Consider the following 25,925-nt stretch of genomic DNA (forward strand, 5'->3'; position numbering starts at 1 on the left):
GGTAAGAACGAGATGATCTCATGTCAATCTCAGTTTTTCGACCACATCTCATGGTCTGGAAAGATTGTAGGAGCATTTCAGTGGAGCCTACATTATTTACCCAAAGGTCACAAATTGTCTTTGATATGTAAGTTTATGAAAAAAAGTCATTTCTAATTAGAGGGGGAAAAAACAATTAGCAGTGTTATTAAATATTACACACATTCTCCCAATCGTGTTTGCCTTGCAGTTTTTCTTTATAACACTACACGCTATAAATGTAACATATGACAACGTATAGTACAGCACATGCTGTGGGTGTAGTTTAGGGCGTTACGACCGTGTTGGTTGACGGGTTGCTTCGTTTTGATTGACAGTGGGCGGAGCCGTTTCTATCTGGTGCGTATATTTCGTGGCCGCTCTCATTTCGAATGAAATGCTCTTTTAATGAGGTTACATACGGCTGCATGAGTCGCATCTGAAAGACGCAGCTGATCTTCAGGACCTTTGCGGTCGAGATGGTCCGCAGTCTTTCCCACAGATTGTGTGTGTTGCTCGCTAACTAACGTATGTTATTTATGGGTCCACGGTCAAAAAACAGCTCCATCCAAAGGAGAGAATTGATGTTGTCATACATCTAATGAAGGAATGAAATGACGATAATTATATGACTTCACTTATAATGCTTGACACAAAGGGAGAGTATAGTCTATGCATATCCCTTACTAATCATAATTATGGTCTGGTCTGTGGCCCACTGTAAGAGAATACATAGATACTGATTGAAAGACTTCCTCTCTAGACCCTGGACCATCCTTCACCCTCCTCACCGTACTTTATAATGTTCACTGCTGCTCATTTGCCAGGAAGTGTTCAGAGTGTTTTACAGTCATGTGTCCTTTTAAATCTAAGACAATTACCTGAACACTTGAATGGAACAGAAGCAATATTAATATTATACATATTAATATTAACACTTGTTCCTGCTGGTCAAAATGTCTGCTGTGAAAAAGAGTCTCTATGTGAAAAATATTATTATCTGACATTTTACTGATTACGTCCTTGCAGTAATTGGAATTTATTTCAGCACTACATGTTCTAATCTGGTTGCTGCAGTGTGTTGCATGTTCTGTATTTCTGATAAGAGTTTTTTTTCTTTTTCTTTTATGGGTGCATGAAATGGAGTTCAAAGAGGTAAAATGTCCTCCTGAAATCTGCTGTCATTGGACCCAGAACAATGATTTAATATTTTATCACTGTCTTTGGGCAACACGAGTTGATCATCAACCTTTCAGCAGACTCTTTACATTGATGTTTGCTGCAGAATTGTCCTTACCTCCCAGTTCCCTTCCTGATTTTTTACTCTTTAGTTTCTATTCCGAGAGCTGATAATGTGATTTCTGCTGTTAATATGCAGCATGCTCTGATTCTGACATTAGCATCACAGCAGACTCTTGTTATCTAAGCATCTGTTCCTGAATTGAGAGCAGGTGTTGATTGCTTAGAGATTTGATGTGAAGGTAACCACTGAGTATTAGTGAAGGTGATTATGGATGCATATGGAGTGATGACCACACGTTTCAGGAATGACTCACAAACAATTCAAGTACTTAAAGGAATAGTTACATATTATTGAAAATGCGCATATTTCATTTCTTGACTAGAGTTGGATGAAAAGAGGATCCGGTCTCATGCAGATAGCAAGCTTAGCTTAGTTTAGCTTATCTTAGCTTAGCATAAAGACTGGAAATGGGGGGGAAACTGCTAACGGTAACCTCATATACACGTTATATCTCATTTGTTTAAAAGTGGAAAAGTGACACCTTGTGGTTTCATGCTGGGTTATGTGTGGGACTATTTCTTGGCCGAGTGCATTGACAAGCGACCAGCGGAGACTGCAGGAAGTCTCTACGCCTGCGTAAGAAATAGTCCCACCTTCAACTACTACTTCATTTTGGTTTTCACTTTGGTTTATGTACGTATTTAATAAACAAGATATAACTTGTTTATTCATGAACTTTAGAGGCAGATTTCAGTTACCTTTTTGGACAGAGAAGGGCTAGCTGTTTCCAGTCTTTATGCTAACCTAAGCTAACCGGTCGCTGGCTGTTAGCTTCACATATAAAATGCAAGAAAGCAAATATTATTAGTAAGCATATTTCCCAGAATCTCAGAGAGTCTCACTATTGATTTAAGTCGCCTTCAAATCAAATAAATTGTTTTCATTTCCACATACACACAGTCATCCTTTGAGTGGTTGTAATTATTTGATGGCAGATCAAGACCTACTAGAGCTTTATTGCATGTTTGTAACAATTCATGTGAGTTACTTGTGGAAAAAACAGAAGAATATTTTAGTCTGACTGAGAATTTCTTAGCCAATTTTTAATGTGTGGAATTGTAAGAACATGAAACAGACACTGATAAATTGCAGCTCTTGTCAGTTGCAGCTGTGGATATGAAAGTGACTTACTGTCCTCCCTCTTTGTCTTTTGTACTCTAGCTGCCGGTGATGTCCAGATCTTAGACGCCGACTGAAACTCCCTCCCATCATGGACTCCAAGAAGCCGGGCATGCTTCGGCATCTCCGCCAGAAGATGCTGCCACACCTCCGGCGAGGCAAGACGAGCCCGAGCAAGCATCTCGTTGAACTCGAACACACCATGGACCATCGGATGAGCTCCTCCGTTCCCGACATGCGTGACATGAGGCGGCAGTACGATACCGTCTCCTCCAGCTTGCAGGTCCAACAGTACACTTCTCCCACCTACAGCAGCCCCTCCACGCCACTTGTCGAGCCTGCTAGAGGCCTGGGAGGAGGGGGGAGTGGCCTGATGATGAGAGCAGCTGGTGGAGGAGCCGGGAGGAGTGTGCCTGCAGACTGCACGGAGTGGGCTTCCTCCCAGCAGTCATTCAGCAGTCTCTGCGTGGAAGAGAAGAGCTCTCCAGAGACAAACTACAGACCTGCCGGGGTCATGGAGCCCGATGAGCTGGCCCTGCCGGAGATGATGACCGTGTACAGCCCAGACCCCCCCTCTGTGGAAGCGTCCCAAGACAGCGCACAGGTACAGACTCTGCACTTGAAATGTTGAATCGGTATAAAAAAACCAACTGATCAGTCCCACAAACAAGTTTATATAATGCATTTAAGGTTTAAACTTCATGGGTGGTGGCGTTCAGAAAAATATTTTTGTTTCCAAACTTTGGCTTTGGTTTCATTTTATATTTAAGGTGTTTGTAGAATCATTAACAGTGAACATGACGGTAGAATAAGCTGGTATAGTATTTGTGTGCTGTGACATACAGGTAGAGGCTGAGTGAACTGGCTGGTTTGTGTACATTGGTGGGTGTTAGGTGTATTTACATTGGACACTTGCAAAGTTTAACTTGGAGGAGTAGATTAAACCATGAGATTATCAAATGAGAGGTCCCTGCAAAATCAATAGTCTCCAGCAGCACTGGACAAAATCCCAGTATGTGTTTTCATGGTCTCACAGCATGGTTGCCAAACTGGCATACTCACACTTAGCACTTACTTAGAGGATTGATATTTTTTTGTTTTAGGTTACTGTTAAGGGCAGAGAAAAGATCAATTAGATATAATCAGAAATTTTAAGAGGGCATATCTTAAATATCCCTTCTGACAATATTCAATGCCACCGTTTCACGTTGTGGTGATCCACAGCTGTTAATTCATCACAGACCACATAATATTATCTAGTCAGTCATGAGGTATAAAATCAGTAATCAACCGGTAATATCAGCGACCTTTCCATAGAGCCTTGTGATATGACCAATGCTCTCACATGGCCTGGAAAAGTACATTTTCAGGTTCTGCTCATTTCTTTAGATATAAATATTAACAGCTGTCAATGTGACGCATGTTAATATTTCCTTTATTTCAGACAAGACATGGAAAAAAAAGTTACAGACATTTCCTGTAGCATTATATCTACATCTAAGATCGGCATTTGAGACGTGTTGGTATTAAGTGTCCTCTTTCTCTATCTGGATGGTTATAGTGATCTCGGTAGGTGTCACTTAGCCTGCTCATGGACAACAGGTGGCAGATAGGCTAATGGTGAGCGAGTAGTAACTGAATTCATGAATGGATGAGTTACTGTTTGGCCCAAGTGGTGCTAACAGCCGAAACTTCACGTCTATCGCTAGCTCTAACATGACATCTGAGTCAGATCAACAAACTACATTCATTAATTGTTTTCAATAAATGAATGTAAGAAAGAATGTTTTTTTTGCTTTGCAGTCTTGTGTTGCTTGACAGTGACAGCAAATAGTGAATGTTGTCTTTTGACTTGACTTGTGATGACATGTAGAGTAAGCTCTTGAGTTAGGTACACATGACATGTTGCCATGGAATTTATACAGACGTTCATGTTCCCCTTATGAATTGTAATCCCTTTGTTTTATCTTTATTGGAAAGCTTTCAAATATACAAATATTGCAGACATATACTCAATATAATTGTACAGAGAAACAAGAATATCCATTTATATAGACAAATACATTGTTTTTATTACTTATTAAATTAATAAAATTGCGATAAATAAACTATATTACTAAATTATAATAAATAAAAAACATACGTTATTCTTCTTTAAGTAAATCCTTTTACATTTTGAAAGTTTATTTTCTTTTATATTCTAAATTAAAGAGATTGTAATATACTCTATACTATTATGTAATTTATAATCCCGTTGATTATCCCTTAGCTTTTCTTCGTGCTGATCAAAATATGTTTGTTTTTTTAATACTTTGCTTTGTGACCAAAATACCTTTTTACAACTGATATTGTCATTAACGTCAGCTGTACTTTGTGTTTTGGTGCTGATAGCAAATCGTATCATGCTGAAGCAACAAACTAACATCATACCTGCTAAACATCAGCATGTTTAGCACAATATCTGAATTACATTGTATTTTAACAATTCACTACAAGCAGTGATGTTGCAACATATGCACTTTCTCCTGTTTATTCAACAAGGGAATAATTCTATACCTTTTTTTTTACTATTTCATCAAAAACAAATTGAGTATTGTTCCTCATGGTTTAGAGTCTACAGGGAGTCAAAGGCTCAGAGTTGTAGTGGCTTTAAACTGAACAACAGGGCTGATTATTAGTGTGTTCAGTCCCCAGGATACAGGAATTTTTAATAAACGTTCAGACGATTTGTGCTGGTGGTAGAGTTAAGTTCCTGAAGCTTTCACCGATCAGCAGACTGAAACTTTTCTCTTTCATCAACTGGGAGTTTTAGTTTTTTTCAGAGTTCTAGTCATACATCACATGATAGAGTTATGAAATGTGTTGATCTTTGTCTCCGCAATATGATAATCATGATTTCAACGGTCACCGGTTAAAAGACGGGGACAACCAAAATGTAAGTGCCGCTCTTTAATTTGAATAGACTCTGTGTTGTTGAACTGATGTCACTTTGATTTTATTTACTATGTTGTCTACTACAGATGTGTCTCTGTGGCTAACCGTTTCTGTCAAGTCACTGTAATCGTGTTTTTTCTTTTTGTTGTTGCGTATTGCGCTGGCTGACACACACTTGTGTCAAAGTTTAATTCCGGATTATTGTGTTGTGTTCAGGACATGATGGGATAGTAGGCGGTGTGCAGATCAGCGCTCGGTGTTTATGTCGTCCTGGCTCTTGTGGCGGGGCGGGGACACTGAGCCGGGTGATTCCAGGCAACCAGAGGTTTATTCTCTGAAAGATACATGGTTTGCTGGAGAGGCTTAATAGTGATTAAATAATCCATTGCATGGACATGAAACACAGACGGCATGCAACGGCATGCAGCCTTCCATAGAGTGTGCCTTTTCTATTGTATCAAAAGCAACAGTAGAACTAATTCAATGGGTAAATTCCAGTATGTGAAGAACTTTTGACTTTGAAATTAATTAATCAAAGTAGAACAAAGCGACAGTCGTATGTTACAATGTTGTGAAAAAAGCCCAGAACAGCTTTCGTTTTACAGGATCGGCTTGTGTAACGAGAGCCAATGTGGACGCTGCACATCATCTTACATTATCGTTATAATAAACAAGTACCAAATGAACACTCTCCCTATGTGCTTAAACCTCTAATGACAGCTTATTGTGAATTTACAGATTAGTTGCAGAATAACATGAGACTTAAATATAGCAAAATATGATAACACTACTTAAAGAGAATGTGTAAATTAAATATGAAAACATATGGAGAGAAAAGATTGTGACTTCTCCCCCCATTGGGCTAAGATCCTACTCTATACTTTTAAATGACTGACCGAAATGTGTCTGTAGCAACCATCAAAAGCTCTCGAGTACTGAAAGCTAGCTATGTCTGGCCAGATTTGTAATCTTCTGCATATTTTGTGGTGTAGTACTTCCATAGTTTTGTAGAAAAACATGTTTCTGTTGAGGCATAGAGGGGCGTCTAAAAAGAGTATGGTTTTAGAATCCGCCCTGAAACTTGTTCGGAAAGTCAGATTGTAATCAGGTGTACTGCTCGCTGTAATAAAACTAATAATGGGAATGTATCGTCTTGTGTCTAGTCTGAGATGGGCAACGAGTCCCCGAATGTGTCGGAGAACATCAGGGATCCTCTCGGGTCCTTCCTGCTCACCATCAACCTGAAGGAAGGACGAAACCTGGTCGTCAGGGACCGCTGTGGTAAGAGCCTCATCTCACCACCGCTACTTATACTACAACTACCTTACCGACATCAACACTATCACTCTCAGTAATGCTATCACTATCAACAACTCCCACTGTGTTGGCTTTTTCATCTGTCTGTGTGATGATGAGGATGATGATGATGATGTTACACAACACGGAATTGCAAGAAAAGGACACGGATCATTTTACAAAGGAATGATTGAATGCACACAGTCGATCTTTCTTTGTGTATTCATGTCCGCATGTAGTCTGTATTCAAACAATACTAAATCAACATTACTGAACAAGGAAGCTGGCTGTGTCGATACAGGATGGACATGATACAGTAGGAAACACAATATGAGAAGTGTACGAGTGGAATTACAATCGCTTCATGCATCGCTTTAAAATAGGTGTTTGGTGTGAATCATTTTAACTTCCCTGCTAGTCGATCAACTTTTTCCCATTGGTCTTATTCTTATATTCCTGTCCCTTTTGACACGTTTTTTTTTTTTTTTTTTTTTTTTTTTTTACAGTTTGTCACCTATGTCATCATGTATCATGTTCATTTCTGCCCCAGTGAGTAAAGTGCCGCCACTCATATTCATTTTGTCTACCCTTTTGCGTTCTCACGCTCGTGTTGCAACTGGTGCTGGAATGTGTTGCACTCATCGTCATTTCAAAATTGCCGTGTGCTGTATCACGTTTGACGCAACACAGACGCCATCGAAGAAGTAGTTTAGAATCTCTTCTTTCCTTATTGCAGTTTGGTTTCCTAAACCTACCAGACTTTTAAGATCATTGGTGCCCAGCAGAGTGTTCTGACGTGTGAACCTGACACTGTTTTCGCTTGCATTGACCTCAGTTTGTGTGTTTAGCCTTGGCTGGTTAATGAAGGCCAGGAGTGTCTGTTTGATCATACGCAACGTCATTGACTCCAGGGACACCCAAGACGGCCGAGTGTCGGGTTGACTGTGGAGCTCCAGTAACAGCCGGGGCAGGATTCCACACTGCATATTAGAACCTGTCTGAGCCGCGCCCTGCATTCATTACAGCAGGTCTTTCGCTCGAGGCATGTATTTGGATTACATTTCCTCTCTCTCTCTCGTGTGGCTTTGTGTTCACACAACCAGGCTCTGTGTGAAAAGATAATGCAGAAAATGATTGTGGGAGGATCAAGGCACAGGAGGATTTGGTTCCCCCTGCATTATCGTTAAGACCGTAGTCCTTTAAAAGCAGTGCATTACCAACGCTTTTATTTGTGCTCTTTGATCAGATTATACGGTATGAACTGCATGCGTAGCATGCTCTGCATGCTGTTTGCTGATGGGCATGTTTTACCCGTTGTCCAGCTTTGTTCTCCTTGTTTACGGTTTATGTCTATTTCTGTTGACATTTAGAGAATCGAAAAATATCTTCTGATTCTGATGGTTCATAAACTGTTCATGATGGATTGCTGCCCTCAGCTGGTCGATCGACAGAATAGCTAGAAGTCACAGATTTTACTAGCTTTCCCTCGAAGTGAAAATTATTATATGTAAAAAGTGTAAAAACACTTTCTTGAAAAGATATGCTGCATTCAGAATCCCAGTACAGTCACCATCACACATTGCCCTCCCCACATGTGATAGAGTAGACATGAGACGCTAATACTCACTCAAATAACGTTTTCAGCTGCAGTCACTTTTTCACAGTTGAAGCCGAAATCTGATTGGCTATTGATTCAGGAAGCTGTGGTCCCATCGGTTGCGGAGGAAAGAAACCACATCCTCCATACAGACACATTAGAGATGACAGCAGGCTGGTCCTCCCTCTTACTAGAAACCTGTACATTTACTCAGAAGTGAAGCAACGAGGGCAACTGGTTATTTAGAAACCTAGGTTGGAAATTAGAAGCAGGCTCATTTCATCTGTATGTTTTACTGTCGGTCACAATGACACGTCAACCGTGCTTTTGGAAGACAGAGCGAAAAAGAGACGGAGTGACGTCCTAAATTCTGTCAAGCTGTCACTATCGCTTCTTTTAGGTCTGATTTAATCAATTCAGCTAATAAGATCCTTAAGCAGTATTATTATTATTATTCAGGCTGAATTACCAGCTGCAGTGTGGGCTGTTAGTCAATGTGTTAACCCCCAGTAGCAGAAACTATCTCCATCACCAACAGCAGCAAGAGGGTTCAGTAAATAATCCCAGCTGCATTGTTTTGTACTTTATAAATTCTTGTCAGGTACCAGCGACCCCTATGTGAAATTCAAACTGGACGGGAAAACGTTCTACAAAAGCAAAGTGGTTTACAAAGACCTCAACCCATCATGGAACGAGACCTTCTCCCTACCTGTGAAGGATCTGACCCACAAACTGTACATCAAGGTAACTAACAGTTCATCACTTTACCACAGGAGAGTGTTACGGTTGCATTCGTCTGACATAGAGAGTCCTGCAGTAGAGGTGATCCATATGTTGGTGCGGCTCCCGGGCCATGCATCAGGGAAGACCAATTTGCAACCATGTGCCACGACTATATTACTAATAGTCTCCATGACGCTCTCTGTATTAACACTCTCTTGGTGTTTGGCGTGACACAGGTATACGACCGTGATCTGACCACTGATGACTTCATGGGCTCCGCCAGTGTCACCCTGGGGGATCTGGAGATGGACAAGTGAGTGTGTCAGTGAGAGCGTAATGGTCAACTATGTGTTGGAAGCAGTCGGACGGTGCATTGTGTAGCTTATAAACTGATACTGGGTTCTTGAGAGTTTAAAAATACTCTGCTGATAATGTATCAGTATTTAGTTGTTGTTTTTTTTTATATATGAACACATAACAAATATTTTGATAAATATTCCTTAACCTATCATTTTTCATGAGAACTGTAACCATGATATCTACTTAGTGGGACAGATTGCAGTTGAAAAGTAAACTTGGCAGTGCTCTCTAGTGGACAAACTCTGTAGTGTACATGTCTTTGGCATTTCTATACTGTTATATCATTTCATTTCAGTTTGTAATAAGCCAGTGGTTCTCAACCCGTTTGGTTTGTTACTCCTTTAATTTCTGCTCGTGTGTGTTGGTGCTTACAGTTTTCTTTTCGCTCATCCAAACAACTTCACACTGGTCACTGCACTTCCTTGAGTCCTGAGCAATACACCTAAGTGTTATGTCGGCCGGCTGGTTGTCGAAAAACCTGAAAGACAGACATTCATAGAGATAAACAGAGAGGCTGTTTTAATGAAAGATTCAGATTGTTTTATTTTGTCTTCCACATGTAAAATCATCCTTTAGAACCCCCACCCCTTTTTGTTGTTGTTGCAGAAATGTGTTTTTCTGCTTTCTTATCCTGTAAATCATCTCACTACTTCTCAGATTTGCGCCCTCCATGGCCGACGACTGCCCCTCTCTGAAATATATTTGTTGAACTTTAATTTAAGATGAACTGTTCTCTTCTTTTTTCTTTTTTTAGGCTCAACGAGATGTCTTTGCCCTTGGACGACCCGAACAGCCTGGAGGTGGACATGGGGGTCGTGCTGGTGGACATGAGTCTGTCACTCAGAGATGGAGACAGCAAAAGAGGCAGTGTAATATACAACACAGAGGACACTTGTTGTGCATTGTATTTATTGCACATGTATGGTTTCACCCAACCAGTCCTGTCTACGTCCTACTAACCACTGTGTCATTTTGTTTTGTTGCTAACATGCGTGCTCCTGTTGGCAGCGGTGGCCCCAAAAAAGAAAACGGAGTGTTACGGTATGATGGAGGGGACACGCAAGACAAACATAAAGTTAAATCCAATTTGTTTGGTCGGCATTCTACAGATATCTGCCGAATTTAAAAGAGAGAGACCAACATGTTGTTAAGAGTTAAAGCTACAGTTGATCATTTTGTCTATTTTTCACAAGAGGGCAGCAAATGACCATGTTGTGATTAAAGAAAGTATATGTCTATTGTACCAAATGCAATCTGACAAATGTCTTCAGTAATTCTAAGATTAAATATTGAGTCATTAACAATCAGTGGTCACTTAGATACTGTATGCATAAAGCATATCACATTTTGAGTAGAATCACATCTTGACTCATTTAACAAGTACTAAGTACTTTTTTTTTTTTTTCTCCCCATGTCGACTCAATACACAACTCAATTTGTTGTGCATTTAAAGTAATCCTTCTGCACAACAGCTGCTGCCCCAAATACTTTTATAGGAAATTAATTTGCCTTTTAAAGGAAGACCAAGTATGTGTTGAGCCATTTATGGTAGAACGGTGAAATCTAAAACGTATTAACATACTAACACGGTGTATACTGAAGTAAACTGGAGCAATACGTATTCTGTGCATCACATGACCGTATCGATGGCAACGTGACCGGTCCGAACTCCCGTTAAATGGAAGTTGTTTATCATGAATGTCAGTCAGCATTGCCTCTTCCATTCAATTAATATTTTCCGGTATTATCTCAAGGTAAGTAATACGTATGAATGATTTTAGTGTTAAATATTTAGTTCTACGGTACATTATATATTTTTTCGACAGTACATTATATATGTGAGCTCCCCGCGTTGTTCGTCTTACCTGTACCTTTACCTTTAATATAACTCGCTACCATTTCTAATTATTTTAGTTTATTTTTTTAACCAGCTGTCTCGCGATCCGGCATCAGACAGTCGTTCAATGTGTAGCGGTGCACAGAATGACGTCACACAGGCTCAATCTGGTGCTACACATTTAATGAAAATGGTTCTGTAAAATACAAAGATATAATATATACGTTTAGGTATGCAGTCGCTTCTCTACTGCCTACAAATGTATCTGGCCATAAATAACACTGTACCCCTCATTTTAACTAAAATGAACACTTCCTCCTCATTAACACATAGGAAACATAATAAACTCACTTAACTTACACTACACCCAAGCAACTATTGTACTTCCTGAACTCAAATGACTTATATGTGAGCTCCCCGCGTTGTTCCTCTTACCTGTACCTTTAATATAACTCGCTACCATTTCTAATTATTTTAGTTTATTTTTTTAACCAACTGTCTCGCGATCCGGCATCAGACAGTCGTTCAATGCATTTCTGGGGTCTCACGGCTCTTATTTAGAAATTCTCGCTAGCCTAGTCAACATCGGGGGATTTCTCATGCACACAAAATCCACATACTAAGCAGTGTAAATGCACTACAGACTGAATTTTGCATCATAATTAATATGAATAGTATGCAATTTTTGACAGACCCATAGTGTAAGAGGAGGGCACGCACAGAAGAGTCACAATGTCAGCAAACGTATACTCAGTGTTGTCAGCTACAGCAACATCTATCTAAGATTTGCTAACGTTAGCCGCCACGATCTGCTGATCATACCAGACCAGAAGTGAGGCTCTAGCAGCAAAAGCAGTGTTTTGAATTTAGCACAGATATGTATTGTTGCTTATGAATTTGACTTTTCAAGTATTTGTTATTTCTTTCTTTTTTTTTTTTTTTCAAACATCAAAAAGTGTCGCTTTAAGGAAATTCAATTCTATATTTGCGACCCTTGGTCCAGTAGGAACCAATGGTCTTGGGGCAGAGTGCCACAGAGAGGCTATAGGGAAGAAGGGAAGTGTTGAGACTTTAGCATTGTTGACAAAACAAATTATTGCCAGCAATATCCATAAAATGAGTGTGCTGGTTGTGTTCTGACTTCTCACGGGGGAGGTGTTTGCTGAACACATTTCTGTAGTTTATTTTGTAGGGCAGCTCTTTCTGTGGTACTGGAATCGGCACATCTGACATCTTTGCTCATTCCAGACTATCTCTGCAAGGTTATTGATTGAGTTGCAGCTCCATGATTGCGCGTTTGGAAGTAGTAGTTGTCATTACTTAACAGTTGTACCTAATAAATTGGCCACTGTGTGCACGTCCCAGATGCTAATTGTACTCTGCCAAGTGCATTCAGTGCGGTCTGTTAATTGAAACATGTTCCTCCTGTGCATGTGACAGAACCGATTCAGACAGGACATCACTGTCAGCTTGATCTGCATTAATTGAATCTGGGTTAAATGTATCTCCCTACAGTGTGATGTCTTCATGTAAGCTTTCAGCTAATTATCTCAGAATATGGCTCCCTATTATATATGGAAGAAAGATGCTGCTCTGCATTGTGGCTGCTGCAGGCTTTACCTAATCTCTCAGTGAACTGAAGGGACGATTCAATTCTCTTTTCACTGGAGGAGAACGATAATGCTTTTTCATTCAGCTGTCTCTCCGATGGGTGCTTCGGATTCGGATCATGTTGCTGTCTGATATAAGCTTTGTGTTTTATTGGTGAACATTTCTAAGTAGAATCCCCATTTTATTTACTGCACCGGTTTGTGTTTTGTGTCCTGTCGTTCCTGTCTCTGGATGATGCATGCATGTGTTGTTATAAAAGATAAGATGAAGATAACGGATTGGTAAATAGATATGCTGGTGTTGCATATGAATTATTTGCATTTTGCATTCTGAATCTCCTTACCCCCCTTTCCTTTGTTTCAAATCCCAGTCGGGAGGCTCTTCTCAGAGCTTTCATCAGTCGGAGACAGTGAGGAACAGTCAGCTGTGGGCTTCTGTTGTGTCAGTGACTCTGGTCGAGGGTCAGGAACTGCCGCTGGACACTCAGGGAGGTCAGCTCTTTGTTCGCTTCAGACTGGGAGAGCAGAGACACAAAAGCAAGGTACTGGATGTAGGACTAATGCTTTTCATCTCCTCCGCTCCCCTCCTCCTCTTGAATTGTACTTGTTCTTATTAAACCCTCTCCACTCCTCCCCCCCCCCCCCCCCCACTCTTTTCTTCTCCTCATACTCTCCCTCCTCTGCTCCTTTTCTCCTCCTCCTAATCCTAGGCACTTTTCTTTATTACTTAAACTCTAAACTCATGTTTTTCTTCCCTAATCCTTTCCATGTCATTTCCCCCTCTCCCTTTGCAAGTGTGTAATCATGCTTATCTGGTAATGTATTTGGTCACGACACGAGTTGTTTAAAATGAAATATTGGAAATGTTTAAAACCAGACATTTTTTATGAACGCCTTTATTAATAATATTGTATATTTACCTTGATATTGGCATTCTATATTATAATGTATTTTATGCAGTAGATACTATGCATACCATACTGTCCAAAGTAATAATTAATACAGCTGTAGAACTGTTTAAAAGAGCAAATGTTAGGGTTTTAATGCCCTTATGATCTTTTGACGTGGTCACAGATCATGTATAAGAGACGGCAATGTAAAAAGATAAAAATGGATTTTGGTGTGTGACATGAGTTGCTTTGATCACTGCTCATCCTGCCAGCTGGAGGATGTCTAGCAGTGGTGCTCCCTTTCTTGCGCTGCCGACGCTGCGGCTACTGTCACTGATGATCGCCTTGCTATTCTGCAACATCATCCATTACACATCAAAGCTACATGCTAATGAGCAGCATCGCTCCTTTCTTTTCTTATATGCAGGTTCAAGATGACAGTAATTACTTTTTGTGCCTTCATGTGCGATGCAAATTTCTGATGATGATTCTTGATTCAAATCATTCACACACACCAATCTGTTGGAAAATCAAACTCATATAAGTCAGTTAGAAAATCTGGACATACTGCAACTGGTTAATTGATTATTTCTAAATAATATATTCTAAATGTATGACAGTACTATGATTTATAGCATAACATGGAAAATAGGGTATCAGCATTTTGTGACTGTGTTATCTGTATTTGAATGGCTACTCTCAGCAATGCACATGCATGTGAATGAGAAAACATATCTTTCTTTTATATTTCATGTTCTGACCTCATTTTTTATTCAGAATCACTGCAAAGTGTCCAAACCTCAGTGGAGAGAGAGGTTCACCTTTAACCAGTTCGGTGACAGGCCAGAGAACCTGGAGGTGGAGCTCTGGCACATGGAAGGACGAAGGAACGAGGAGTGTTTGGGAACGTGAGTCTGCACTCTGAACTTGTGTGTCTGTATGAGTGTGTGTTGCCCTTCAAAGCCAGTATGGGAACAGTCTCAAAACTACTGATGTGATTCACCTTGCCAAAAAACACCTCACATTGGGAACAAAAAAAGATTTGGCATTTCCAGAGCAGCACCCTTGATTTTCCACTTGATAATTTGGAAGCAAAGACCAGTGTCAGCCCAGTGTGTGGTGTGTTTGTCCTGTCAGGTGCAGAAACGGTACATGTTTGTGTCTAAGTGAACTGTCAGTTGTTAAGTGTCCAGCCCGCATAATGTTGCAAATGCCTACTGAGCCTCTCCGTACAGCAGTGAACAATGTGAAGAAATATCGTCTGGTGCTGTAAGGATGTAAGTGTTTGTCTTGTGTATGTGGGTGTCTGCACATGTCTATTCTTGCTTTTATGCCTGTACGTGTGCGTTGTGCATGTGCGTCATCATGCATGTCTGTGCACGTACATTTTTAAATTTGCATGACTGCAACTATATCTGCATGCGTGTGCTGCAGTATGTGAAGGCCTGTGTGTGTGTGTGTGTGTGTGTTTGTGTGCACAGGTGTGACGTTGACCTGTCCAGGATACCGTTCAATCAGAGGCAGCTGTTCACACAGACCCTGGACCAGGGGAGAGGGCGCTTGGTCTTCCTGATCACACTGAACGAGTGCAGCGGCGTCTCCATCTCTGACCTCTGTGCCGCACCGCTTGATGAACCTCATGAACAACAGAATCAGCTGGAGAACTATGTCAGTACCTGCACTGCTGTATACATTCTATATCTGTACGGTGTGGTTGCATCACTTCACCACCTACATGTCAGTATATCTGACACTTTCATTTGGGTCGTTACAAACCGCGACAGCCTCGCTGGAATTGTTTTCACCTTGTGAGTCACGCAACTTAATAGGTGTGTAGTTAAGATCAAGGTGAAGGCAGAGATTGAAGATGGGTTTGGTCTGAGCAAGAGTGCCGGGAGTAGGAAGTGGGGTAGGGCCCCTTCTCACTTAACGTCCCCCAACTCGATTTGACGTCGCGGCTTACGTGATCCCATCACAAGATGGTCTCCAGTTATCAGTCAAATCTTTTTACTCTATTTAGAATCTGTGTCGGTCTAAAGATTGTTACTTAAGGCAGGTGAAAGCCCACTGCCATTGGAGATAAGAGTGAAGAGAAAGGCATGTATTGTAATCTGTGATAATTAAGTGAGCATTTAGTACAAACCTATATGTAGTTTTAGTCTGAAGATGATACAACGTGCTTAGATTTAACAATTGGGGGGGGGTTTGAAAAATTGAGTGAGCTTTAGGACATTTAAGTCGAAACTGCTTCCAGGATTATTGCAGTACTTCCTGTGTTGAAAGGCCAAGAGATGGCAGTATCTGCCAGGTAATGTGCTAAGAGTCAGTGTTGAGCTGAAGGTTTTGACATCAGCTAGGTGGTCATGCACTGAGAAGGTCTGCTGTGTTGTCTTGAGTAAGTATACACATTGAAAAGAAAACGGGTCCAACGTGAACTCCGCTGGTAAACCGTACTTGATGATGTACAGATGGGAGGGGGGAATAAATATTTAGGACACCACTGAAGATACCAGCGCATTAGAATCTATCCTTAATAGATACTGTTATCAAAAGCTGCACTTAAAGTCCAATGCCTGTTTATTATTTTTTTAGTCTATAAACTAAAAATCATGCAATTTACCATCAATCATTTTTCCAAAGCACAACATAGATATTAAGATTTTATATCCTGTTATATCACGACTGTCTCGCAGCCGCTGGTTTGAGTTCATGCTAAAAAAGTATGAAAATAAACGTGCAGTGACTTTAAACGTGGTTGAGATGAATAATCAATCATGGCAATGCAATTGGAAGCAAGTACTGTGTTGAGAGTATGTCTTGTTTGTGTATTGAAGTTAAATACAAAAATTTCAAGTCAGCCTCTGAAGAGAAACCTTTCTACTGCGGAATGAAAATAAATCCCCGAACCACTCCATGCCTTCATCAAGCATCTGGTCTATTGATGGAAATGCTGTTTTAAAAAATAAAAAACCTTTGACCAGTTCAAATTTTTTCAAATTTTTCAAAAACATACTATAGCAAAAGCACTGCTTTTTTTTGACTGTCTCTCAAATCTCAGATGGCACAGCTTCCCAAAAACATATTTCAGTGCCTCTACAACATTTACCATAACTTCTTTAAACTCATTTCTTTTGTCTGTTTGGCACTGAGGTGGGAACAGACTGCATATAAAGAGTAGCACAGGTCTGCTGTTAATGCTGTGGATTTATCTTCTGGTGCACAAATGATATAGATTACATGGCTAATTAATGCACATGTATAGACTGACTCTGTTGATATATATTTTGTGTTCCAGATTTTTTTATTTCAAGGATTCCCAAACATTGTGAGATAGGAAATGTTTGAACATTTTTTTTCGCACTACTGCACTTGAATGAAAAGAACGCCTGGCTCATGTATCCTATGATTTAAAAAAAAACAAAGAAAACAGAGGATTGTGAAGGCTTTTAGTAGTTGCTCTCTGATGTTTTCCATTTTATGGTAATACATCTGAACCCCCATGCTTCCCGTCTGTCCCCCACAGAGTTTGAAAAGTTCCCTGAAAAATCTCCGTGATGTTGGTTTCCTTCAAATCAAAGTTATCAAGGCTGCAGATTTGCTGGCTGCTGATTTAAACGGTACGTCACACATTTGGATTCATTTCCTTTTGTTCTTTTGTTGCATTAAACGGGACAGAGGGAGCCTAGTGTGAAAGTTTTTTTTGTTGTTGTGTTCTGCAGGCAAGAGTGATCCCTTCTGTGTGTTGGAGCTGGGGAACGACAGACTGCAGACCCACACGGTCTACAAGAGCCTCAACCCAGAGTGGAATAAAGTCTATACATTGTCAGTTTGAATCTCTCGTTTAATTCCCTCCCACCACATTTTCTCAATAATACAACGTGATGTATGTATGTCGTATTCTGTTTGACCACAAATTAAGAAAACTTGGAACATTGTGGCCGTTGTGTGTGTGATGGTTGGTGTGGAGTACCTGACCTGCTTGTTTGTCTCCGCAGCCCTGTCAAAGACATTCATGATGTTCTGGTGGTGACCACCTTTGACGAGGATGGAGACAAGGCGCCAGACTTCTTGGGAAAAGTTGCCATTCCTCTGCTCTCGGTATACTCACTACCTCACTAAGAGTCCGTCATGCGGACAATAGACTAATCTATTTACACTCTGTGTCTAAATTAAAGTGAAGAGGGCGATAACACTCCAGCACGTTAAAGACTCGCTAAGATGTAATGCAGCATGACTGATGGTCAGGTTCATGGATGAGTTCAGCACCTGATGCCCTTTCTGTCCCGCAGATCCGCAGGGGACAGCAGATCGCCTTCCTGCTGAAGAAAGAGGACTTAGGTGGGCTGTCAAAGGGGAGCATCACTCTGGAGCTGGAGGTTATTTTTAACCCTGTAAGTAAAAGTTCAGCCTGCAATGAGGACATGAGTGCAATGAAAGACAGGCCCCCATTCTGTCTGCTTCTTATTGCTTCATGACTATTTTTATTTATTTTTTATTAGGTCAGAGCAGGTATAAGAACCTTCCAACCAATGGAGAGAAGATTCAAGGAGGATAATCCCAAGTTTTCCAAAAAGGTTTGATGCAGCTCTGATACATTTTATGTATAAAACAGGATTGGGGAATCATCATTTTGCATTGAGTAAAAAAAAAAAAAATACATTTAACACACGGTACATATAGATTTTAACTGATTTGTATTCATCTGGAGCAGCGTACACTTGCATACAAAGGGTAGAATACCCATCAAATCCATTCTTCGATAAGTCAATTAGTTGATCAACTGAACATTTTAACTTTCTCTCGTGATAGTAAATTGAATACCTTTGGATTTCAGACAGTTGGTAGAGAAAAAACAAGGGGTCCGAGGATGTTAGAACTTTTTGACATTAATCGATCAAACAATGAATTATTTACTTAAGAAATGTACAAGTAGATTCATTGCTTATGAAAATGATTGTTTAGAGCTTTAAACTCCATAGTGTTAAACGTTACAAGCAACCAACAGTAAAGAGGGCGAAGGTCAGAGGTCACTGCACTTGTGACAATAATCATGTGATGCTGGGATAATTGAAAAAGGAGCTAAGAGGTAGAAAACAAGTTGTTGTCGATGTTTATTATCAATTGGCTCTTCATGAACTAAACATTTAAAAAAAAAAAAAAAAACATGGTTAATGAACAAGTTGGAACGTTTTACTTTTCTTTTCTCTGAAAATCCAACGCCTTCACTTTGCCTGAATTAGTTGAATTGAGCTTTAATTGACCCCAACTGTGACTTAGTTTGTGTCCACTGTTCTGCTACATTAGTTTGATATACAGTGTGCAAGACAGGGTGCGAGACAGGGTGCCTGACTGTCTGTGCTTCCCACAAAGACTCATTGTTGTCAGACAATACATTGCTCGCTAACGCCAAAATTGGCTTACACACCGAGCACTCTCATCGCAATGTGCGGGGTTTCTTTCTGTTTTCATGTTGAAAGTCTTGGTTGACAAAATCAGGTCAGATTACTGACATCTTTTGCTTCCTGACCACAATGGCTCATGCATGCCAAAACCTACCAGCTTCTCGACTATTACACTAGCTGACTGGACGTTTCCTGTTTGGCATGAATTAACAAAAAAGGAAAAATAGATAAATAGATACTTTATTCATCCCCAGGGGGAAATTTGTATGTTACAGCAGCAAAGAGTAACAGAGTAAAAATATTAAGTATGAAAAATGCACAATATATACAATAAAATAGAATAGTGTTAAATGAACTAACTAGGTAAAAACAGTAGTGCAAAGATCAACCAACAGTAAACCACAACAGTGCAGCAATGTGTAGTCCTGTGAAGGATGATCTGGCCAGAGGTGATTTATTGTACAGTCTAATAGCAGTGGGCAGGAATGTTTTCCTGTATCAACCTATACACAATAAAACATCATTTTGAGCACTTTTATACACATTTTAAACATAACTACTGTAATATTTATGTGTGTTGCGTGTTCATCTGTATCTTTCAGCTGCTGGCCAGGAACGTGCTGCGCGTTCAGACACTGTTCAGGGCTATCAAGTCGACTTTGCAGTACATCAAAAGCTGCTTCCAGTGGGAGAGCGTTCAGAGGAGCCTGCTAGCCTTCCTGGTAAAGTGCTTTAACTGCTTATCAACATGTTATCTGCGTTACCCTCTGTTCCCCCCCCCCCCCCAAGCTGCGGAAGACGACCGCAGTCTGGCTATCCCCTACTTGAACTCTCCCAGCGAGATTGTTAATCAATGCGGTGTTGGGCTCAGCAGAAACGCAGGCTCGGCCCCATCTCTAGCGCTGGAGTGGATGCTTTCGGTGTTTGTGTGTCTCGTGGATCCAGAGCTAAGCCTCAGCTGGAGAGAGTAGAGTCCCAGTGGAGTCGAGATAGTCTATTTTTGTTCTACTTCCCTGACAACTCATTAACCCTCCATCCAATCTGCGCACGGTTTGATTTAGACACCATTATGCAGACAGAAGTCCAATTAAAAGGCTCATCAGAGATAAGGCTTATTCTCCATCCTCCCATTGTTGAATACAAGTGTTCAGCAAATGCGGAGACAGACGCACGGGAGAAGCCTCTCAGGCCTTGTCTTTAAACTGTAAAGTAGAGTGGGTGCTGATCTTTTTGACATCATTCTCTCCCAGATCATAGCTCGATTGAAATGGCACACAGCAAGTTGTGCATTAACTATGCAGGCAATCAAGGTCATGGAAAGTTCTTTTCGTTTTTGCGACTACCGTCCTGTAGATGGCACTAAAGTTTTGCAAAGACTTATCAAGGGATACTGTACGTGAGCCAATAGTACAGTTTGTTCAATTTGCTGTGAAAACTGTGAGCTGCAGCACAGAGCTGCTATCTAAACAAAAGCCACGCTTTAGCTTTGAGTCGCGCATTTAGATTTGTAATTTCGGATCACTTGGACTTCTAGAAACTGTGTCGTCCAGGACCGGGTCAGCAGGCAGTGAACTGTAATCAGAAAGTGCCTACAAGGAAAACATTTACACTCTAGTTAATGCACAGGTGCTCACAATGGAACAGAACTCATTAGGAATACCCAATCCCCCCCTCTTATATATACAGTTAACTATTAGGGATAATATTGTTGTTTTGCCTGACAGATCAGACACACACACACATACTCAATCACAAATCATGCAAGCATGAACAAGCGCACAATGTGCACACACGTCCTCCCACTGCATCTCAGTGTTTGAGAGACAGTACCATCTGTACTCGTGTTTTCACACTAACGCACCCTGCCATTTCAAGCCTCAGTGAGAAGAAATAAATGCCTGCTTAATATCTCCACATGAGCAAAGCTTCGCTCTACATGACAGGATACCTGCAACATCTGCCGATTGTCAGACGCGTTGGTGCAGAGCGGTATACTTTAGATGTACGGGGTTATCCCAGTGAGAAGCCACAGTCCTGGTAGTGTTGGTGCCTCTACCCATTGAACTATAATAGACCACATATGTAAAAGGTAGTGGGACTTGCTGTTTTAACTTTTCCTTTTTTTTTTTTTTAATGACTTGCAACTTTTATTTTGAAATATAACATCAATAATATATAAGCATTTGATATCATTACAATTATTAGGGACAAATTCATATATTGGGGAAAGTAACCCCAATAAAAGCACTATTGCTCAATGCAATGGGGGGGTTTTGCTGCTACAGCCTTACTTGGTCTGGTATGAGCAGTAGCTTATGGTGGCAAATGTTTGGGTAGATATTATGGTTCACTAACTTTATGACTTTTCTCCACTTTTAGCATTATCCCATAATTATCCATAATAATCAGAAGCTGCCGTTCAGCAAACGTTCCGTGGCCCCGCTTTAAAACAATGAATGTTGCGAATGATGTCTGTGATTTCCGTGCTCTTGGATTACCAGCGTGCCATGCGAACCCTTCCCCGAGCTACCCTTCAGTTCAGTAGCTCTAGGTCCTCTCCCCCCCCCCCCCCACCCGTCTCTCTGATCTGGATTGTATTTCCAGAGCTCTTTTTGCTGTCGAAGACTGTGTAATGCCTCTCAAGCCGAAATGGGCTGCAGTTATCGCAATCTTTATGAGCTGGGTATACATTTCCACCAAAGCGTGACTTGGCTTTCCCTCTGTCCCGGCTCCCCCAGTCATTACAAAGTCCTCTCTAATAAAACATAACCCTTTCAGCGAGGAATTGGTTTCATCTCCTCTCCCAGGCCCTGTTTTGGCACGTGATAACACAGACAAGAGCATGCTTGGCTTTTTGCACATTAAAGCTGATGTTTGTAGTGGCGGTGGTGGTGGGGAGGTTAGGATCTGCCATCTTTTATGTCAGTTGGTGCCTCAGAGGAGAGCGATGTCTTTACCAGATGTCCACTTTATTTATATTAGCATATAAAAACCTGTAAACCCTTCCCCACGCCTTGTGGCGCTCTGCCATTTTGGCCGGCGTTGCCTCTCCGACGGGATTATTTTATCGGCCCATTTAGCCGTGCCATTGAGCCGTCGCAGGCCATTTTTCCTTTATCCCCCCTATCCATTTTACCTGAGCCACGCACAGGTGGGATGTCCATAACAAGTGCCATTACGGATATTAATGACATATTCGCACACAGACTCCCCCCCCCCGTGGCTGCAGTCAATCGCGTGGTCGTCTTTAATGTGCACAAGATGAGAGAGGCAGATCAATTAGACGTATGTGGTTAATGTCAGTGCATATACAGGGGGTGGAGGGAGACCCAGTCCAGCTGAGCAGGGTGGTGGCCCTGCACAGCGTATGCAAAATAACAGAAAATGTACGTAGGAAGCAAAGCTTTGATAGTGGCAGGGTAGCCTTCATCAGCTTGACCACTGCTAATTAAATCAATAGTAGATTGGATCAACCTTTAGCTAGCGGGGATTCTGGAACTATTGAAAATGTCTTTGGATGTGACTTAATGAAGAGCAGCCTGTTTCATACTCCCACCCCCCACTTGTGTCCGACCTCACTGATATCTGACCTCTGTGGCCTTACTACCTGCAGGTGTTCTTGGTGACGGTGTGGCACTGGGAGTTTTACATGCTGCCCCTCTTCCTGGTGCTGCTCATCTCGTGGAACTACTTACAGATCCGGTCCGGTCGGGTCAGTCAGGACTTGGTGAGTCCAGAGCCACTTCGTCCGCCTCGTCCATCTTCTCCTCCTTCGGCCAAGTGACCTGCTGATTCCTCTTCAGACTCCTTTTTGTTATTTTTTTATTTAGTAGAAGAACAGCTACCTCCACCACATTTTGTTCTCCTAATTAAACTGGTTTGTTTCCATAGCAACTAGCTGCACCTAGCTACATAATAATAAAATAACACATAATACATAAGCATAGAAAACTCACTGAATAGACTAATGCAACATATCATTATTGACTCAGCTAATTTGCTTTGCTCGTCCCTCACTAACACTGCTACTTACTTTCTTTATTTTAAAGTCTGCTTCTGGTTATTGTCCAGAGTCCTTCCTCTTCTTCACTGTAATTGGTCTGTAGCCCTCTTCTTGTTGTGACTGGTCAAATTAGACAAAGCTTTTAGCACTCAGCTTTGAAAAGGTCAAAATTCACAGTGCTATTTTTCCCCACTGAGCCCGGTCTCCGTTTCACAGAAAATAAGGATGTTGCATCTCGTCTGTTGCTCTGTGTGGAGTAGCAGCTGTATTTACTGTACACGGTTAGACACAGAATATAGGTTATAGCAAATTACATACACAGTGCACCGTTCAGACAACAATGTGCTTTATTGTGATGTGAAATATGTGCTGATTTACAACCATGTAGGGCTGTAACGATAATGGTTATTAGCTCCATTCATTATTAATTAATGAATTGTTCAGAATATTAAAAGCCAGAAAATTGTGAAAAAAGTTTTTTGAGCCCAATGAGGTGTTCTGAATTTTGTTAATCAATTATCAAAATTGTTGGTGGTTAATTATGTCAATCAACTAATTGATTCAGCCTTAATGAATATGCTGTATAGCCAATACTACAGAATATTAAACTGTTTACAACAACAAACAGATCCACCATGAGACATTGAAATCATTGTACATGCATGTCCGGTAATGGGAGCATTAAGCATGCTAAGGTTCGTGTAAGTGCAGCCAAAAACAATGCTGTGAGAGAGAACTAGAGCTTAACGATGCTAAAACTCTCAGTCGAGCCGACGGGAACTGCAGAGTCGGGTGATAATTCTCTGTGGGTTTGTCACTTTGAGCAACACCTTTCATATACACGTAACCATGGGATCCACTGTTAATATGAAATCATTGATGACTGCCGCCATCGCGTACTCTGGGTATAGCAGTGCGAGTTGTCCTTCCGTTGCCTTGGTTTGTTGTGAACAAAGCCAACATGGCCCGTCAGTCCGCTGTCCTGCAGAGTGTTTTTGGAGGCTGACCTCAGGGTCACTGCTGATCCCTGCACTTTGTCAGATGACGACCCCCTGAGCACACTGGAGTTAATACAGAGTCAAAATGAGACAAGGTTTACAGTGTAGGAAATCTCGACTCTATAAATACCGGTCTTTTTTTTTTTTTTTTTTCAGGACAACATGGATTTGGGGGATGAAGATGAGGATGATGAGAAGGTATGTGTAAATGTTTTTTGGTTGTTGTTTTTTTACAGTTATTTGTTGACTAAGCGTTTGTATTTCTATATGCCAGTGAATAGAAAAGAAGTTAGCTTTATTTGGACATGTTGACAAAGGTGTCTGCCTATGATCTATGATTTTCTCTTACTAAGCTTTTTATTCAGCACTAAATCCTCAGACGCATTGTGGTTCCTGCCAGCCACAAGTTGTATTTTTATTTTTTTTTGTAAACTTACCGAAAGACATTTGGGCTTAATGAAGACCTCAACAGCCCGTTTCCACATGTCACAACACATTCATATGCTAATAGAGGAGTGGGGGGGAAAGGTTCTGCTGCATTTGGGAAAGTCCCTGAGCCTAACGCACCATATAATACCATCAATATGGAACTAATGACAGCACTTAGACATGCTTTTTCAAAGCTCGTTTTGAAAGTTGGTGTTGAAAGTGTGACAATGCTTTTAGGCAGTGAAATATTCCTTTCCGAATGACAGCAGTTTATTGTAGACGTTTTGAGTGGCCTGCGTCGTCCTGATGTAAAGTGGTTCTCATACTGGTTTCAGTGGGAACATGACCCTGAAATGGCTGAAGTGGTTTAGGGCAGTGAGGAGGTTTGATGGATATTTGACTGAGGTGAAACTAAATTGTCTTGCATGTGGTTTTCCAGACTGATGGTCACTGGGCATGTGGAACATCCCAGGTTTGATCCCCTCTACAGCTCTTTTCCCAGGCTCGTCTCCTACGTCTGGGTGGCAGTGAGCCAGCAATCCCTCACAGCGTTTCTGAGCAGAAGCAAACCTATATCGCAGAGATCACATGGTGACAAAGACCATGGCTTTGGCCAGTAAACAGTCCTCTGATAACCACCACCCCCACTCCTTTCTTTAGTCCTTCTAACCCTTCCTCGGTCTCCCCGTGTTTGATGTAGACATGTGGCCGCGTCTCCGTCTCATCTTCTGTCTCTCGCTCCAGAGATCTTCAGAGAGTCTGGTCTCCTCGGTTTACTTTAAAGCCATTCTTCCCTCCTGGGATCTGGACTAGCCTGAGAACAGTACCTCGTCTCTTTCATAATGTTAAGTCCAGTCCCTTTCTGAAGAGCATTCACTTGAAAAAGCCTTTTTTAAATTTGCTGTTGAAGTACATTGACATTTTGCAGACGCTCTTATCCTTCGCGCCATTTAGGAGTCTTTCAGTGTTTTGGTGTCTTTCTCTGTGACACTTGGATCGGCATTATTATTATTATTATTATTATTATTATTATTATTAAGTCTGGTAGGGAGGAAATCTGTGGCCTTGAGAATGTCTCCGATATCTCTGACCAGATAAAGCTGTAAAAGCTTTATATGAAAAAGCAAATTACTACAAACCAATTAAAATCAAGATATTTTTGGGAATCATATTTGATCTACTAAAGAATAGTTTTATTTATTCAGTGTGATAAATAATACTTTAACCTTTTATTTCACAAGGGTTTATTTTTGTTTATGAAATTAGCTGTGACCAAATCATCTTTGTATTACAATTACATTGATGTAAACTGACAAAAGTCCTTTTTTTTAAAAATTGTTTGTACATGTATTAATGGTTTACCTCCTTTTTAATCTGTGCTATTTGGTATGGATGATACTTTCAAG

The 25,925-nt window shown here is 40.9% G+C and overlaps 1 protein-coding gene across 4 annotated transcripts in view; it reads left to right on the top strand.

Moving 5' to 3' along the window:
• mctp2b (multiple C2 domains, transmembrane 2b) overlaps window positions 1–25,925 on the top strand; it is a 33,890-nt gene that overhangs the window by 5,501 nt on the left and 2,464 nt on the right. For 2 of the 4 annotated variants that reach the window (XM_031848537.1, XM_031848538.1), the window contains exons 2-19: window positions 2,483–3,044; window positions 6,538–6,655; window positions 8,869–9,011; window positions 9,227–9,303; window positions 10,105–10,219; window positions 10,359–10,391; window positions 13,169–13,339; window positions 14,465–14,595; window positions 15,169–15,355; window positions 17,211–17,304; window positions 17,407–17,509; window positions 17,683–17,785; window positions 17,977–18,078; window positions 18,187–18,261; window positions 19,692–19,811; window positions 22,703–22,816; window positions 24,247–24,288; window positions 24,959–24,991. In XM_031848537.1, coding sequence (XP_031704397.1) covers window positions 2,532–3,044; window positions 6,538–6,655; window positions 8,869–9,011; window positions 9,227–9,303; window positions 10,105–10,219; window positions 10,359–10,391; window positions 13,169–13,339; window positions 14,465–14,595; window positions 15,169–15,355; window positions 17,211–17,304; window positions 17,407–17,509; window positions 17,683–17,785; window positions 17,977–18,078; window positions 18,187–18,261; window positions 19,692–19,811; window positions 22,703–22,816; window positions 24,247–24,288; window positions 24,959–24,991 — 2,274 coding nt within the window. In that variant the 5' untranslated portion in view covers window positions 2,483–2,531. The remainder of the gene's footprint in view (window positions 1–2,482; window positions 3,045–6,537; window positions 6,656–8,868; window positions 9,012–9,226; window positions 9,304–10,104; window positions 10,220–10,358; window positions 10,392–13,168; window positions 13,340–14,464; window positions 14,596–15,168; window positions 15,356–17,210; window positions 17,305–17,406; window positions 17,510–17,682; window positions 17,786–17,976; window positions 18,079–18,186; window positions 18,262–19,691; window positions 19,812–22,702; window positions 22,817–24,246; window positions 24,289–24,958; window positions 24,992–25,925) is intronic. The other 2 variants (XM_031848539.1, XM_031848540.1) reach the window with 2 other exon arrangements.

This window comes from Anarrhichthys ocellatus, unplaced genomic scaffold, assembly GCF_004355925.1.
Source record: "Anarrhichthys ocellatus isolate YVR2014 unplaced genomic scaffold, GSC_Weel_1.0 scaffold8, whole genome shotgun sequence".
NCBI lineage: Eukaryota > Metazoa > Chordata > Actinopteri > Perciformes > Anarhichadidae > Anarrhichthys > Anarrhichthys ocellatus.